Here is a 17,554-nt window from a genome sequence, read left to right on the forward strand (position 1 = left end):
CAATCATCAGCTCCACCTCCTCCGGCTCCTAAGAGCCGGTTTGGCTCAGAGGAGGAAAAGAAGTAGATGGAGGAACAGCTGTTGGTTCCGAAATCACTTGGGTCTGAACCGATAATTTGGCAAACGCCGGTGCCTGTAAAACCTTCTGCACCACACGATCCACATCCAAATCAGATAGGCTTATCGAGGACTGAGATGAATGGGTAGATGCCACCGATTGCAAGAGTGGTGATTTCAACACTGCGGAGACCGGTTTCAAGATTGGGGACCAGCTCCGAAAGCTGTGGAGCAGACATCGATAAATTTTTTGATGGTGTCGGATCCAAAACTCTATGCTCCGAAGATGATGATTTGGAAGACTTGGTAGATTTTGGGGATTTAGATGTTTTATCATGGTCGCCCAAAGTTTCTTGAAAAGAAGATTTTAATAGCCCTCTGTCAATCAACTTTCTTTTTCTTTCCTGTAGAATGTGGCTACTGAAAGAATGGCAGGTGGAGCAACTCTCTTGTAAGTGCAAAGCACCCAAACAGTAAACACAGTTAATGTGACCATCAGTCAGACATTTTCTGTCCATACTTGGACATTTTTTAAACCCTGACTTGCTTTTCCTTCTCTTGGTCAGCCATATGAGAATATAAATGCACACAAGAAAAAAACCTGTTCAAACTTTCAATAATAATGTATCAGGCAACACACAACTATTCAAATATCTCAAACAACACACAACTACTTTAACAGCAAGCAGCCCCTAAACCAAAATGGGCTCTACAATAATAATTAAAGTTTAACAATTAAAGTTTCTAACAACACACTCTTATAAAGCTTTGAAACCACTAAATTCCTAATAAACACACTTCTAATCTACTAAAGGACCAGGAAAAAGGGAAGGGAGATGCTGAAGACCTAATAAAACGACGGCCAAAGTAGCTATAGGAAGGCTTACAAAAGTCAACAAACAACTAGTTTTGCAAATTCTATAACAGCTATTAAATGGAAAGGAAACTTAAGCTACAATAAAAGGTATTTAAAGAGAAAATTTCTTTAGAAGAAAAACTGTACTGGTCCGAGCTGTAAGTATCCTCCGATCTGTTGCAGCGGCAAACTAGATCTGAGGCAACCCAAGGTGCATCCTGGGATAGGGACATGACCTTGAGCTGTCTGAAGACTTTGTAGTTGGCCAACTCGGAGCCGAGGATCAGCTCTGAACCCATCTGTAAGAATGAACGGCGAGATACAACAACCTCACATGTGTTGTTTTTGCACCAAACGTATCTTTTGGAATTGTGGCCAGAAAGTTCAACCTTAGTCTAATCAGACCATAACACATTTTCTCACATGCTTTTGGGAGACTTGATGTATTGTATTGCAAATTTTAGCTGGGCCTGGATGTTTTTCTGTGTAAGAAAAGGCTTCCGTCTTGCAACCCTACCCCATAGTCCAGACATATGGAGAATATAGGAGATTATTGTCAAATGTAATACACAACCAGTACTTCCCAGAAATTGCTGCTGCTCCTTCAGTGTTTCTGTAGGTCTCTTGGCAGCGTTCCTGACCAGTTTTCGTCTCGTCTTTTCATTAGTTTTGGAGGGACATACAGTTCTTTGAAACGTCACTGTTCTCCCATATTTTCTCCACTTTTTAATGACTGTCTTGTATATCCAATGCTGGGGAAATTTTTTTTGTACCCTTTTCCTGACTGATACCTTTCAACAATGAGATCTCTTTGATGCTTTGTAAGCTCTCTGTGAACCATGGCTTTTGCTGTAGCTAGCAACTGAGTAAATGTCATGAAAATCCTACTAGGACAGCTGAACTTAATCAGAGTCTCTTTAATTGATGGCAGGTGTGTAGTCAAGAAGACTGAATGCTGTAATTAAATCAAAAGGTGCTTCCACAAAGTATTAGTTTAAGGGTGTACACACACAACAAAGTATTAGTTTAAGGGTGTGCAGACTTATGCAACCAGCGTATTGTATGTTTTTTATTTTTTATATTTTGTCCAGGTCACATTAAAGGTGGGAAAAGTTTTGAAATGATTTATTGTGGTCTCATTTTTTTATAACATAAAAACCTGGCATTTTAACAGGGGTGTGTAAACTTTTTATATCCAGTTTGTGTGTGTGTGTGTGTGTGTGTGTGTGTGTGTGTGTGTGTATATATATATATATATATATATATATATATATATATATATATATATATATATATATTGGAGATCTGCAAACCCAATAACAGGAAGGGGGCATGGAGGGTGGGTTGTCAGACTAAAGGTAGAGATGGACAACACACATCAAACGTTATAGTAAGTACATAACTTATTTATGTGTTGTTGTTAATATTGCCTTTATTCTCACTGATGGGACTGCGTCCCAAGCCACCTAACTCTTGGGTGGCTCATGGGAGAATATTCCTCAGAACCACAGAACCAAAAGAGGTTCTAGTCCTGGAGGCCAAATCCAGTTTGTAATGAGCAATAAAGGTATGAGGTTTCACCCACGTAGCTGCAGTACAGATGTTATCTAAAGGTAACCTTGAATGGAAAACTGTAGATGTAGCCATCAACCTGGTGCAATGAGCTTTAACAGGGAATGGAAGAGCTCTATTCTTAGAGTTGTAGATGTAGGATATATAAAATGTGAGCCATCTAGATAAGGTGACTTTTTTAAACTGGTTGACCTTTTCTAATGTCAGAGTACGATACAAAGACCTGATCTGATTTCCTAAATTCTGACGTTCTGTGCAAGTAGAAATGTAACAGTCTATGAATGTCTAGAACAGGGGTTTGCAACCTTCACTATCAAAACAGCCATTTTGGCTTTTTTCCTACCAAATAAAATTCACCTGGAGCCACAAAACATATATGACCCGTAAAATGAAGATAACACATCGTATTAAGTTTTACAGTTATTATATTATATATAAAATAACTAAGTTTATAAGAGCAACATTTAAAAGCCATCCCTGTTTTTGTTCCTTTGTTGAGATTTTTATTGGGATCACTCGATTGCTGTGTGTGCGCGTCACACCTTTCATCCTCTTTGAGCAAGAAATCTGGACAAAGCCATAAATAATGGGGGAGAAAAAGACCCAAAAATAGGGACACTTTAAATATTGCTCTTACAAAATTAGAAAGCTGATAGAACAGGTTTTGCATTAGCATAAATTTTCTGAAAATTATGAAGTCTGAAGCTCAAACGTCTCTCTATATTTTGACTTCAACTCTAAATAACTTGCCAATGATTTGCCAGAAAACCACAATTTTATGATAAACAGATCAAAAATATGAGGCAAAAATCAGGACATTCTGCGCAAATCTGTACAGTTAACAAATAACTGTGTGCATGTTTGTGTGGAAAATGCATGTTAACAGAAACTGTTAGACAACTAGTTTCCAAGTTTATAAGGGCAATATTTAAAATATGTTCCTATATTTCTTCCTTTCTTCCCCTTTTATTTGTGGCCGTGTCCAGATTTCTTGTGGTTAAGAGTTTCAGAGGTATGGTGGAGAGGTAAGGAAACCTTTCAGAAGATGCTGATGCTGCCAAGGAATTGCTGGATCGCTCTCAAGTGTGTGTGGAATGCATGGCAAAAGAAACCTTGTTATTCTAGCAAGTTTACAAGTTTATAAGAGCAATATTTAAAGTCTGTCGCTCGATCGCTCTCAGAGCTTGTGTGTGTGTGTGTGTGTGTGTGTGTGGTAAAGTGACCATTATTTTTCAAAGCTACAGGGAGCCACTGCAGAGGGGTGGAAGAGTGCATGTGGCTCCAGAGCCGTAGGTTGCAGACCCCTGGAGAAGATGTAGTGAATATTCTCCCTTGTTGTAGGAATTTGGGAAGAAAACTGGCAGCTCAATAGATTGGTTGAGGTTACTTTCAGACACAACCTTTGGAAGAAAGGAGGGATTAGTGCATAAATAAACTTTGTCCTTATGAAAAACTAGGTATGGGGGCTTGAAAGACAAAGCTTGCAATTCTGAAACTCTTCCAGCTGAAGTAATAGCCACTAAAAAGAGGGAGTGTTTACCAAGATAGAAATTTCAAATCACATGTGGCCGAAGATTCAAAGGGGAGGACAGATATTTGTCAAGATGAATTTCAGATCCCAGGGAGAAGCTGGATTTTTGTATGGGGGTCTTATCATTGTAGTGCCTTTCAAAAAGGCTTTACAAAGCCTGTGAGACATAATTGTTGCACCATTTTCTCCCACATGGAACTCTGAAATTGCTGCCAACTGAACCCTAATAGTGGAAGCAGCAGCTCCTTCATGAAAAAGTTTTGCTAAAATTCTAGAATAGAATATACGAGTATCAAAAAAGGATCTATCTGATTATCGCTGGCGCATGTTACAAACCTCTTCCATTTACTCTTGTACAATCTTCGTGTGGATGTTTTATGGGAAGACACCAAAATGTTTGACTGGAGAGGACAGGAGAGGAAACCTGGCGATTAGGGGAATTAGTGCAGCCAAGCTGTCAGTTTGAGACTGTGTAGGCTGGGATGTACCATTCCCGGACGGGCAAGTCAGAAGGTCTAGAGCAGGGTAAAGAATCCATGGTTCGTCCCGAAGATGAGACTGAAGGAAGGGATACCAGATTTGACAAGGCCAATAGGGGGCAATCAGGATTACTGTAGTCTCCAACAAACTTGCTTTCTGTATCAACCTGGGAATCAGAGGGATTGGAGGGGAAGCACAGAGGAGTCCCAGATGCCAATTGTGAACAAGTGCATCCCTTTGTGACGATCAGGGGAAAGTAGTCGCTGCATTTGTCACTGGCGGGTGATTCAAACAGATTGCAGCAAGGCTGGCCTCATTTCCAGAAAATCTCTTCTGCAACTTTCTGATTGAGGACCACTTATGTGGCCACAAGGTGGCTCTGCTCAATTTGTCTACAATCAAGTTGGATTTCCCCGATATGTGCATTGCAAAAAGAAAATGTTTGGAGGCCGTTGCCCACTGCCAAACCTTTAGAGCTTCTCGAAAAAGGGGGTAAGATCTGGTTCCTCCTTGTGTTTATATATACCAGACTACTGGCATATTGTCTGACTGGAATGCTACCGTTCCCAGACGTAAAGTGTCCTAAAATGCTTGCAACGCTAAGAGCACCGCTCTCATCTCTAGGATGCTTATGTGCAAAGGAGTCTCATAATCCGGCCAGATGCCTTGAACTGTCTTCCCGAGATAATTCCCCCCCTTACCTGGGAAGCGTCTGTGGTCACCATGGCTTGGGGTTGAGGAAGAATGATGGTACGGCCTTGAGACGCTAAGGGACAGTGAATCCACCACTGGAAATCCTTTTTGGAGAAGTTGGTTATGAGGATTTTGTGCGACATTGGAAGATCTACGATTGACCATTGTGCGGAAAGTAACCACTGAAGTATCCTCATGTGCAGGCAGACGAGCTAGGGGAATAAGTACGATAGACGCTGCCATCTACCTGAAGAACCAATTTTGCAGAGGGTCACGTCTTCCTGATTAATCGTTTTACATAAATGCAGAGCTCGTGGACCCTGTCTTGAGGGAGTCTTGCTATCAATTTAGTTGTATTTATTTCTGTTCCTATGAATATTAAATTCTGACATGGCTCTAGAGCAGATTTGTCATAATTTATGGTAATGCCTCGGGAGGAACAAAGCTGAAGAGTAAAATCCCAGGCTTGTAGCAGAAGATGCCTGGTCAGAGCAGTTGTTCCGATATGGAAACACCTGGAATCCTCAGCGTCTCAAGTGAGCCGCCATTACTGCCATCCATTTGAACACTCAAGGGGGCTGTAGTGACGCCAAAGGACAGAGCTCGAAACTGGAAGTGACTGGCTCCCAGATGGAAGTGCAAGTACCTTCTGGAGCATCTTTCCATTCAAATGTGGTAGTATGCATCCTGAAGGTCTATATAGCACATCCAATTGTCTTTTTACAGGACTGGAAGAATTGACTGCAGTGTCACCATCCGGAACTTGGTCTTTTTGATGGATTTGTTCAGACTGCCGAGGTCCACAATAGGTCTCCCATCCCTTGTTTTCTTTGAAACTTAAAAGAATCTTGAGTAAGTTCCCGATCCTCTCTGGTCTGCGGGACTTCTTGGAGGAATCTTTTTATGAGTAACTTTTGAATCTCAAGTGTTGCTTGTTCCTTCTGACTGGGTGGAACATCCGGAACTGATTTGTTTTCGGGAGTGGGGAAGAAGAAGGGAATGATGTATCCTCTGGATATTATGTCCCGCACCCATCTGTCTTCAAGTTTTGTCAGGTTTCATGGTGCAGAGACAAACGGCCCCTGACTGCCTCCAGAGACAAGCAGTCGAGCACTCCTTCTGGAGCGCTGGAAGGGTCTGCCAAAGAAAGATTCTCTGGGGCCCTGATTCTGCGAGTCTCCCCTGCCACGAGGGCTGTGTCTTCCATTATGGTTCCACCCTCTGCCTCTGGGGGAACTTCCACTTTGTGTGTCCTGGAAAGACCTCTGTGATTTTCAGAATCACATTTTCTCACTACCTCTCTGACCTTTAGGGAATGGACTGGTAGGTATGAAAAAACATACTCCAATGGCAGATAAGGTCTTACCTTCCTTTTCACACATGGTAAGTGTTTCTACAACTTTAGGCCCAAACAGAAATGAGCCATCAAAGGGGGCATTAAAGAAGGAAGACTTGAAAGGCTCCGCGAAATTGCAAAGCAGTATTCAGGCCTGCCTCCTGATAGAGATGCTTGAACCGCTGCCCCACTCGCTCCATCTGCTGCATATGAGATGAGTCTCATGGATGAGTTGATGAGAGAATTGAGGGTGGCGAGCTGCGCACATTGACTATCTGCCACTGTGTTACCTACAGCTCCTTGGAGGGAGTCTGAAAGTTCCTTTAACAGGTTCCTCTGTAGTCTTGTGAAATAGGTAAGGTAGATCAGTGACTGCAAGGTAAAGGTTGCTGATGAAATGACGTGCTTCCCATACCTATCCATGGTCCTGGACCTGGAATCCTTATTCGGAGAATGGATAAAGGAACTGGTCTCGGATACCTCCTTTTTTGTAGCCACCGCCACAACCATGGCATCAACTACTACACCTTTAGTTAAAAATGCCTTATCCTTTGGAGCTGTGATGTATTTATCTAGACTCCTAGGAGTAAGTTCTATAGGATCTGGGGTCTCCCAAGCCTTCTGAGAGATTAAATTAAATAAGCTCATCAGGAGGAGTCATCATCCAAGAGGTCGAAGGGCGTGAAGCAAAGTCCTTCAGGTATACCGACTTTACGGCTGAAGGGGAGGTGGACTGAATCACCTCTCTGCTTTAAAAATGTCCAGGATGTCTCCAAGAGACATCTTCAGGAGGCGACCGTGGGGACACTTCTGCTTCATCGAGGTAGTATCAGATGTGATGGACTCCTCTGGGGAGTCCAGATCCTCCTCCTTGCATGTCCTCTTCCAAAGGACTTCCTCAGTGGGGTAAACTGGGGAGGTTTCGGAAGAGGAGGGAGTCCCCTGAGGGACATCCTGAGGCCTAGGATCTCTGCAGTCCTACAGACAGGTGTGAGAAGGCAAAGACACCTGCATAGAGGTGGAAGGAAGATCCGAGGAAGACTGTGTCTTGGACTGGGAAGTAGTCATCACCCTCCTCATAAATTCAAAGGCAGTCTGCCCCTGCTCCAATGAAGTCCCAACAAATGGATTGTCGCTGCCGATGGAATCTCCAGAGAACAGAAGCTCCGAAGCCAAAGCAGGAGCCGAACTCATCCGTACCGAGGCCCCCAGAGGCAGGGTGGGATCTGGAGAGACCTGAGCCGGCTCTTAGAACTCAACCAGAGTGTTGGCTCCCCGAGGTCTCCTGCTCCGACTGGATGAAAATGCTCAAGGCAGATACCGGATCAGAGGGGCCAACAGGTCCCGGACCCGATGCAGACACAAGCTGGATGTCAGAATCTTCCACTCCGAAACAGGGAGAAGGATCAGAGGAGGAGCAGGCGCTGAAGGGGAAGACTGTGTCTGATCCGATTCCTTTGGGTTCGGATCCCATAATAACTTGGCCAAAGCAGGTGTCATTAACAGCCTCTGCACCACCTTATTCATGTCTTCACTGGACAGACTCCTGGTCGACTGGGTAGAAAGGGTAGGAGATCTGGATCTTAAGAACGGAGAAGGGAGCCAAGAAGGGATCGGCGTCAAGGAAGGAGATCGGTTCAGATATCAGAACTCAGAGGACAAAGTAGACTTCGGAGCCGAAGGCTCAGATGATGACTTTAGAGTGGAAGATTCCGTTTGCTCCGACATAGTCTTGGATACAGTAATTGCTGACTACTCCAATGGTTCCGCAGGAGCAGACAGTTTAGGCTGTTTCTGTTTCAGCTCCAAAGATGATTTTGGAGCTGGAGAAGGACGTTTCATTAATTTCTCGGATTTCTCAGACTTTGAAGAGGAGGATGTGGGAGATATAGCCTCAGAAAACCCCTTTAGAATCAACTTGTTCTTGCGCTCCATGAGCGCTCTCCGATTAAAGGCATGACAAATCTAACAGGATTCCTGCAGATGAAGAGGCTCCAAGCAATACACACACAAGGTGTGCGAGTCACTAAGGGGCATCTTTTTACCACATGGCTCACATTTTTTAAAGCCTTCTTTTTGAGGCATTCTAAACTACTAGGAAAGAATGGTACACACTCTCTAAACACCGAAAGACAAAACTAGTCCTCTAAATTTAACAGACTCAGGAAAGAAATAATTTTTTTTTTTAAATAACTGAAGGGAAAGAATGGGGGTGGGGGTGGGGGGGGAGTCCTTTAACTAAAATGGACATTAGTTAAACGCCCTCTAACTTAAATGGACGCTAACTAGGGACACACAGGAACTAACACTCACTCTAAAGCTTATAATAAAATTTAAGTAAGAAAGAAAAAGGTAAGTGGAAGGGGGAGAAAGGAAAAAACGTCCTCTAACTAAAACAGGCATAAGTTAGACGTCCCCTAACTTAAATGGACACTAACAAAGAGCACTAAATAGGGAACTAATAGGAAAAACTACACCGAAACAGGCAGGTAAAGTAGGGATAGATATCCAAGATGAAAAATGTAACGTAAAACACATTTAACTATAACAGTAGAAATAGCAATAAAGAGCACACTTAGCCAACAGCTTGCTAACGAACCTCCTCGCAGTGTGGCAAATGAGATCTAGGGAAGATAGGGAACTGCATTATGGGTAGGGAAGGATGCCCACGAGCTTTGCTGAAAGCATCGAGCTTTTGGAAAGGCCGAGATGGATCTGACCCATCAGTGAGAAAGGCTAGACAGACAAGAACACATCAAATACTTCTGTGTTACACTCTTGTAATAATCGGACTGAAAAATGTTGATACGAACACCAAAAATAATTCAGTGGAATACAAGTTGTAGGTGGATACAAAATGGCTATTTATCTCACCTTCTCAGGTCCCATGGGCGGACACCTCCAATTATAAAGGTAATATTGTAAGTTTCCATCACCAATTCCAAACTTCAACTTCTCCAGAAATGTTTTATTTTCCATCAGGTCCAGTGCATTGAAAACATCAAAACCTTTCTGTATAGAAAACAAAATTATGTAAGAATACATTCCTGCCTCCAATCTTTAACCTTCACAATGGTTTGCATTTCGCTTTACCCAGTTATCAGGTATCCTTTAGCATTTCTTCTGCAACAGAATAACATGTTTCTACAATTTATTAGGCTTTTCTCTTATTTGTACTCTAACTCATGTGAAGCAATGACCTGGACAGAAAAACAGCTACAGCATATATTAGAAAAGTACCATAAAAAAATGAAAGGTATCAGTGCACCCATCATTTTATTTACATTTTAGTTTTATTAACATGGGTTGAGTCCAGTAGGCTCATGGTCTGTTTTCAGGTAAGGAACTAACAACGGGACCAGCAAGTCAGGCAGCAATCATTCCTAAGTGCAAAAGCACATACAAGGCTGAAAGAACAGACCGGTTTTGGCTTTAACATTAGTTAGCCTTCCTCAGTGTAAATGAAATCAAAAAACAAACACTCTTTATATAGTTTTAACAAGACATGTGACCATTCAAAATTATTCATTTAAACCAGGTGTGAATAATGCCCCTAACTTAATTATCCACTTCTTTTCTTTTTTATTTAGTATATCATGCCAATCAGTTTTATTGTTCCTTGGTCCACTAATTTTGTCAGTTATTGTAAAATTGAAACGTGTTAGGGTATGTTTGTATAGGGCATTCATAATTTTGTGATTTTTAACTTCACTAAGGTGTTCTGACATCCTAATTCTTAGTGGTCTAGAGGTCTGTCCTACGTAAAAAGCAGAACATTGACAACTAACTAAATAAATGACCCAATCAGTATTACAATTGGCAAAGAACGGGATATCAAAAACATGGGATGTATTTTTACTACTGAAAGTCCTAGTTTTGTGAATTTTTGGACAATGAACACAATGCCCACAAGGGTGACAACCTATTAAAGAAAGGTCCACCTGAAAGGGTGGTCTGTGCTTGTGGGGTTTCCTGAGTTGTCCTTTTTTATAGTGGCTAAGGATGGATCCCAAATTCCTCCCTTTCCTGAAAGAGAATTGGCATTTATCACCTAAATATTGCAGCTAGAGAGGCATCAGCCAACAATATATTCCAATGATGTTGCACATATTCCATCAGAGCGCCTGTGTTTCTACCATAAGTGACAACAAACCTGGGGGAGGCGGGGGGGGGGGGACTTACTGTCCTCGTTTTTGTGTTTATAGAGAAGACTGTCCCGTGTCATATTATCAACCTTATTCTAGGCTTGTAAGACATCCCCCATTTTATATCCTCTGTCCTTAAATCTGGATCTCAAGTCATCCCTATAGTATTTTTGCTTGGCTGGCTTAGAACAAATCCGTTTAACCCTCAAACTGTGATTTGGGAATGTTCCTACAAATATAGGGTGGATGATAGCTGGTGGCCTGGAGCAAACAGTTATATTCAGGGAATCTACGATACACTTCAGTAATTGAGGTGTTATCAGGAACCCTTGATACCAACACATCCAAAAATATAATTTTGTCCCTATGATGGCTCAACGTAAAGTGAATTCCTATCTGTTCTCATTCAAATAACTCACAAATTCTTTGAGATATTCAACGTCTGATGTCCAGACCAACCAACAATCATCCAGATATCTTCTCCAGATATCCATCTCACCCATAAAAAGATTATGGGAGTCATCATAAATAAGCTGTTCTTCTACATATGCCATAAAATCGGCATATATTGGGCAAATGATGCCCCCATAGCAGAACCTTGAACTTGTAGGAAACATCTATTTTGATAAAAAATAATGTTCTTAGTTAATACATGTTCCGCAAGAACCAGCAAGAATGTATTGAAACCAGGGGGGTAAAGCCCAGATTTGTATAGCCAAATTTCAAGGGCATCTATACCAGCCCAATGAGGGATGTTGGTATAGAGGGCTGTCACATCCAATGTACATAAAAAGAAGTTATGTCCTTACCATAACGTTCCATGTGGAGTGTTCATCTTGCCTTTGTTCTTACACACGGGTTCGGAGCCGAGTCGGCTGCATCGCAAAGCTCTGAATCTCAGAAAACTCGAGACCAGCCCATATCCCACAATCCTCCCTGCCGTTACTCAGATCTAGTCTGCAAACAAACCAGACCAAAAGATCCAACACCTCCGGTGCAAGAACTATACACTCTCTCTCAGACATTCAGAGACACTCTCTCACCATAGCAATAACTAATAGTAGAAACATATATCCCATGATACACGGGACCATATACCCCGGAAGGGGTCAAGACAAGTCGATCAGAATCTAATCCTACCAGTTCTTCCAAACACGTGGGGAGGGGAAGGGAGGGAATGTAAGAACAAAGGCGAGATGAACACTCCACATGGAACGTTATGATAAGGACATAACTTCTTTATGTGAGAGTGTTCAATCTCGCCGTTTGTTCTTACACACGGGTAGCGTCCCTAGCTCCGTCACCCCGAGTGACTCATGGAAGAACGTTCCTAAGCACAGTGGAACCAAATGATGTCCTGTCTTTGGAGACTTTGTCCACTCTATAATGAGTGATGAAAGTATGTGGCTTAGACCACGTGGCTGCTGCACAAATAGTGTCCAAAGGCAAGCGAGCTGCATGAGCTAAGGAAGTGAAGACGGATCTGGTAGAATGGGCCTTAGGTTTGGTGGGTAAGGACTTATTCGATTTAGAGTATACAAAGGTTATACAGTCAGCAAGCCATTTAGATAGTGTACATTTAGTAATTGCCATGCCCTTTTTATTGTCTGCAAACGCGACAAAGAGCTGATCCGTTTTCCTGTAAGCTTTGGTCCTATCCAAATAAAATCTTAATTGCCTGTGAACATCCAACTTGTGCAGCATATACTCCAGTTTGTTAGTATGGTTCTTGAAAAAGGTAGGGAGTTCTATAGACTGGTTAATATTCGTAACTGAACATACTTTTGGAAGGAAAGATAGATTTGTACGCAAAGAGACTATCTGGATGGAATATCAAGTAAGGTGGTCTGACCGATAATGCTTGCAACTCTGATACTCTACGAGCTGAGGTCACGGCGACGAGGAACAGCGTCTTCCACGATAAGAACTTTAAGAGGCATGACGAAGCAGGTTCAAAGGGTGGCAACATGAGTTGCGACAGTAACAAATTCAAGCTCCATGGAAAGAAAGGTTTTCTGACGGGCAGCCTAAGATGGAAGGTTCCTTTCATAAAGGCCTTACAAAGTCTGTGAGACATAATGGGAGAACCTTCCTCACCAATATGGAAGTTTGATATGGCCGCCAACTGTACTCTTAGTGTGGAAGTAGAAGCTCCTTCGTGAAAGAGGATAGATAAGAATTCTAAAATTTTATGTAGAGGAGCTACCAAAGAGTCTAAGTGTTGGCTAGACGCCCAGTACACAAAGCGTTTCCACTTACTCGTATAGAGTTTAGTAGTGGAAGCTTTATGAGAAGCAACCAGAATGCGTTGAACTGCCGGGGAGAGTAGATCAGACCTGGCTAGGCAGGGAAGCGGAGCAGCCAAGCTGCTAGTTTGAGGGACTGAAGAGACGGGTGAGGAACTCCCGACGAATGGGTCAGTAGATCTGGTACTGGGTCCAGAATCCACGGTTCCTCTATTTGATAGGCTCGAAGAAAAAGGAACCATATTTGCAGAGGCCAGAATGGGGCTGAGTATTATTGTCCTTTCCAGGTTCCTGGCTTTCTGTAGAAATCTGGGAATCAAGGGAGTAGGTGGAAATGCGTACAGGAGACCCGGGGGCCAATCGTGTATCAGTGCGTCCCTGGGGACATCCCCCGGAGGGGGTAGAAGGGCAAAGTAGCTTCTGCATTTTGCATTCAACGGGGAAGCAAACAGATCGCAGCAAGGCTGGCCCCATTTGCGGAAGATCTTTTCCGCCGTCTGTGGATTGAGGGACCACTCGTGAGGTAACAGGATGGCTCTGCTCAACCTGTCCGCAATGACGTTAGATGACCCCGGGATGTGCGTTGCTATCAGAAAGCGACCCGTGGACTCTGCCCATTGCCAAATTCTCATGGCCTCTTTGCATAACGGGTAAGACCTGGTTCCCCCTTGCTTGTTTATGTACCAGACCACAGACATGTTGTCTGTCTGAACTGCTACTGTTCCTAGAGGTAAGAGGGCTTGGAAGTGTTGCAACGCCAGGAACACCGCCCTCAGCTCCAGAACATTTATGTGTAGAGTGTACTCCATGTTGGACCATTCCCCTTGGACTGTTCTTCCCTGAAAAAGGCCCCCCCCCACCCTATCAGGGAAGCGTCCATGGTTATTGTGGCTGTTGGACTGGGTAGAACAAACGGATGACCCATAGTGAGGTTCTGATTGCACACCCACCATGAGAGGTCCCGTCTGCAAGAGTCTGTTATCAATCTCGTGCACTAGGGGTAGGTGTTGGAACGACCACTGCGCGAAGAGCAGCCATTGTAGGATCCTCATGTGTAATCTTCCCATAGGAACTGCGATTAGTGATGCTGCCATTAGTCCCAAAACTTTCAACACCAGTTTGGCCGGGGCTTTCTTGCTCTCTAGAAGAAGAAGAACCTGCTGTTTGAGGGTTGACGCCCTTATTGGAGGGAGCTTTAGTAGTGTTGATCGTGTATTTAGGTCTGCTCAGATGAAGGAAATACACTGTGAGGGCAATAAGCAAGACTTTGAAGTTTATCAAAATCCCTAGGTGGGAACAAACGTTGACTGTGTAGTCTCTGGCTTGCAAGAGGCGACGCTTGGTGGTGGCGGTGAGGAGCCAGTCGTCCAGATAGGGAAACACCTGGAATCCTTGTTGTCTCAAGTGAGACGCAACTACTGCCATGCATTTGGTGAATACCCTGGGGGCTGAGGTGAGTCCAAAGGGCAGAGCTCAAAACTGAAAGTGACTGGCTCCCAGCCAGAAGCGCAGGTGATCTCTGGACGGTCTAGCCATTTTGATGTGGTAGTACGTGTCTTTGAGATCTATAGAACACATCCAATCGTCCTTCTGTAAGAATGGAAGGATCGATTGAAGCGTGACCATCCGGAACTTTTCCTTCTTCACGAAGGTGTTGAGATTGCTGAGATCCAAGATCGGTCTCCAGTCCCCTGTCTTTTTTGGAACTAAAAAGAACCTTGAGTAAGTTCCGGATCCTCTTTGGTCCGCCGGGACTGGTTGGATGACTCTGTTTTCGAGCAGCTTTGAAATTTCTACAGCTGCTGGGTTTCGCAGACGGGGTGGCACATCTGGAAACCTTCTTTGTAGAGGTGGAGTTGATGTGAAGGGGATTTTGTATCCTCTGGTTATAATGATTTTTACCCAGGAATCCGAAGTAATATTTAGCCAGGCCAGTGGGTATAAAGTCAAGCGACCCCCGACTGCCTCCAGAGCAGGACAACCGGGCCTCCCTTCAGGAGTGCTGGAAAGGCTTCCCAGGAACGGAATCCCTGTCGCCTTGGTTATGCGGACCCCGTCTGCCGACGGGGCGGCGTCTTCCATTTCTAGCCCCCCCCCGCCTCTGGAGGGGGTATCACTCTGTGTGGTTTGGAAAGATCCCTGATTCTTATGGAACCACATTTTCCCGCCTCGTTGCCCTTTGGCGTACGGTCTAGTAGGAGCGGAAAAACGGACCCTGACAGCAGACAGGTTCTTTCCCTCTTGCTCACACTGAGTCAGAGTCTCCTTAACCTTGGGCCCGAAAAGTGTGGCACCATCAAAAGGGGCATTGGCAAAGGAAGACTTGAAGGCTTCCACAAAGGAGCACAGCCGCATCCATGATGGACTTCGAAGAGCAATCGCTGAAGCTGCAGCTCTACTCGATCCTTCGGCTGCATACGAGATGAGCCTCATGGATGAGTTTACTATGGAGGTAAGGGTGTTAAGTTGTGCTGTTACCTTATCTGAAACAGCAGCATCTGTGTTACCCTGGAGGGTATCTGTCAGCTCCTTGATGAGATCCCTCTGCAAACATGTGAAATGAGTCAAATAGTTTAGCGAACGCATGGAAAAAGTTGCTGAACTAAAAACGCGCTTCCTATATCTGTCCATAGTCCTAGAATCCTTATTAGGAGGATGAACAGATGAGGAAGACTCAGACATCTCCTTTTTCGTGGCTGCCGCCACCACCATAGCGTCGACCGGAACTCCCTTGGTGAGATAAGTTTTATCTTGGGGGGCAGTGATGAACTTGTTTGGTTTCCTAGGGACTGGTTCCACTGTGTCAGGTGCCTCCCACGCCCTTCAAGCAATCAATTCCATTAATTCATCGAAGGGCGGAGTCACCCAGGAGGTAGAAGGTTGAGCCCCAAAAGCCTTCAGCAGCACCGACTCATCCTCAGTGGGGGATAGGGATTGCCAATCACCCCTCTGTTTCAAGATCTCCAGGATGTCTGCAAATGACACATCCTCCGAGGGTGATTTGGGGACCCTCTGCCTCATCCAAGTCGGTGTCAGACGTTAGAGATTCCTGTGGGGAATCTATGTGCCTCCTCTTGCACAACCGTTTCCTTGGGTCCTCATCAGAGGGGGCTTCTGGTGAGGCCTCCAAGGAACAGGGGGAACCCTCTGGGGGTGGCTGAGGCAATGGGGCTCTACGCTTTGGATGGGTCGTGGGAGCAGAAACAGAAAGCGGCCCTTTTGGGGAAGGAGAAGATTCCCCTGATGAAGTGGTTGTCTGTGCAGACAATACTTTCCTCATAAGGTCAAAGGCCCCCGTACCCCAGGCCGAGGGGTCCCCCAGTTCCGAAGAACACGGGAGCATCCCAGACCCAGGTGCCATGGGCTCAGACCCCGAGGACGGAGCCGATCCAGTCTGCGCCGAGGCCCCGAGAGGGAGAGTTGGCACCGACAGGTCGGTACGACTCTCGGTCCCGGAACCGAGGAGAGACCGTCGGCTCTGCGACTCCCCTATCGGTTCCGAAGGAGTCGACGTCAATGGTGTCGATCGTGCAATGGACGGTTTTGGCACTGAGGGCTCCACTATCATCAGGTCATCCTCTCCTGGCACCGATATCTGGATGGGTCTCGAAGGAGGACCCGTTGGAGATATGGGGAGGCCTTCTAGTTTCGACACCAACTGGGAGGAAACTGCAATCAACTTGGAAAGGGCCGTGTTTTCCATGAGTTTCTGCACGACACGATCCACATCTGTCTCAGATAACGGTCTGGAAGAACGGGTCGAAGTAGCCGAAGATGGCACCGACCGAAGAATGGACGGTGGTGGCAGCTCCGACACCGGTTCCAAGATCTGGGGCTCAGGGAAAGAAACGTTCGACGCTCGGCCCTGAGGTCTGTGGAACCAGCGAACGAACCCTAGAAGATGAATTCGGAGCCGATGACATGGGCTCCGACATCTTCGACCCCTTCGAGGATTTAGAAGCCTGATCCGACTTGTCCAAAGCCTCTTGAAAGGCAGGCTTAAGTAATCCTCTGTCTATAAGCTTCCTGCGTCTATCTGTCATGACCATCCCGCTAAAGGAATGGCAAATAGAACAATCCTCTTGAACATGGAGAGGGCCAAGACAGTAAACGCAGGAAGCATGATAGTCAGTAATGGACATTTTCTGCCCACACTGACATCTCTTAAAGCCAGATTTAGCTTTCTCCGACATGACTAAATATAACAAACACTTCACTAAGCTAATAAAATAGAAAAACTGCTATTAATTACTAAATCCTATAAATGTATATATATGTCTAGAAAAATCTTATATAAGTATACAAGACACTCACAAACCACACCCAGAGAAAAAAAGGGTTAGGCCACAAAAGGGTGCCTGAAGAATAAAGGGGATATATATAAAAATACACAACACACACACACACACACACACACACACACACACACACACACACACACACACACACAGCACTTCTATAAACTACTTAAGAAATATAAAGTTATTTCAGCAAAAAATTATGCAGCTTATCTGTAAACTGTAACCAACTATCAAGTTTCTATCTGGTCCGAGCTCTCCTCGATCCGATCTGTTGCAGCGGCAAACTAGATCTGAGTAATGGCAGGGAGGATTGTGGGATATGGGCTGGATATGGGCT

General features: G+C 44.5%; 1 protein-coding gene across 1 annotated transcript in view; it reads right to left on the reverse strand.

The window, feature by feature from the left end:
- Window positions 1–17,554, reverse strand: part of NMT1 (N-myristoyltransferase 1) — a 1,232,576-nt gene that overhangs the window by 16,766 nt on the left and 1,198,256 nt on the right. Inside the window, exon 11 of the mRNA XM_044055120.1 lies at window positions 9,400–9,537. Within this exon, the coding sequence (XP_043911055.1) occupies window positions 9,400–9,537 (138 nt within the window). The remainder of the gene's footprint in view (window positions 1–9,399; window positions 9,538–17,554) is intronic.

Source organism: Protopterus annectens, chromosome 13.part0, assembly GCF_019279795.1.
Source record: "Protopterus annectens isolate FY-2018-M chromosome 13.part0, PAN1.0, whole genome shotgun sequence".
Taxonomy (NCBI): domain Eukaryota; kingdom Metazoa; phylum Chordata; order Ceratodontiformes; family Protopteridae; genus Protopterus; species Protopterus annectens.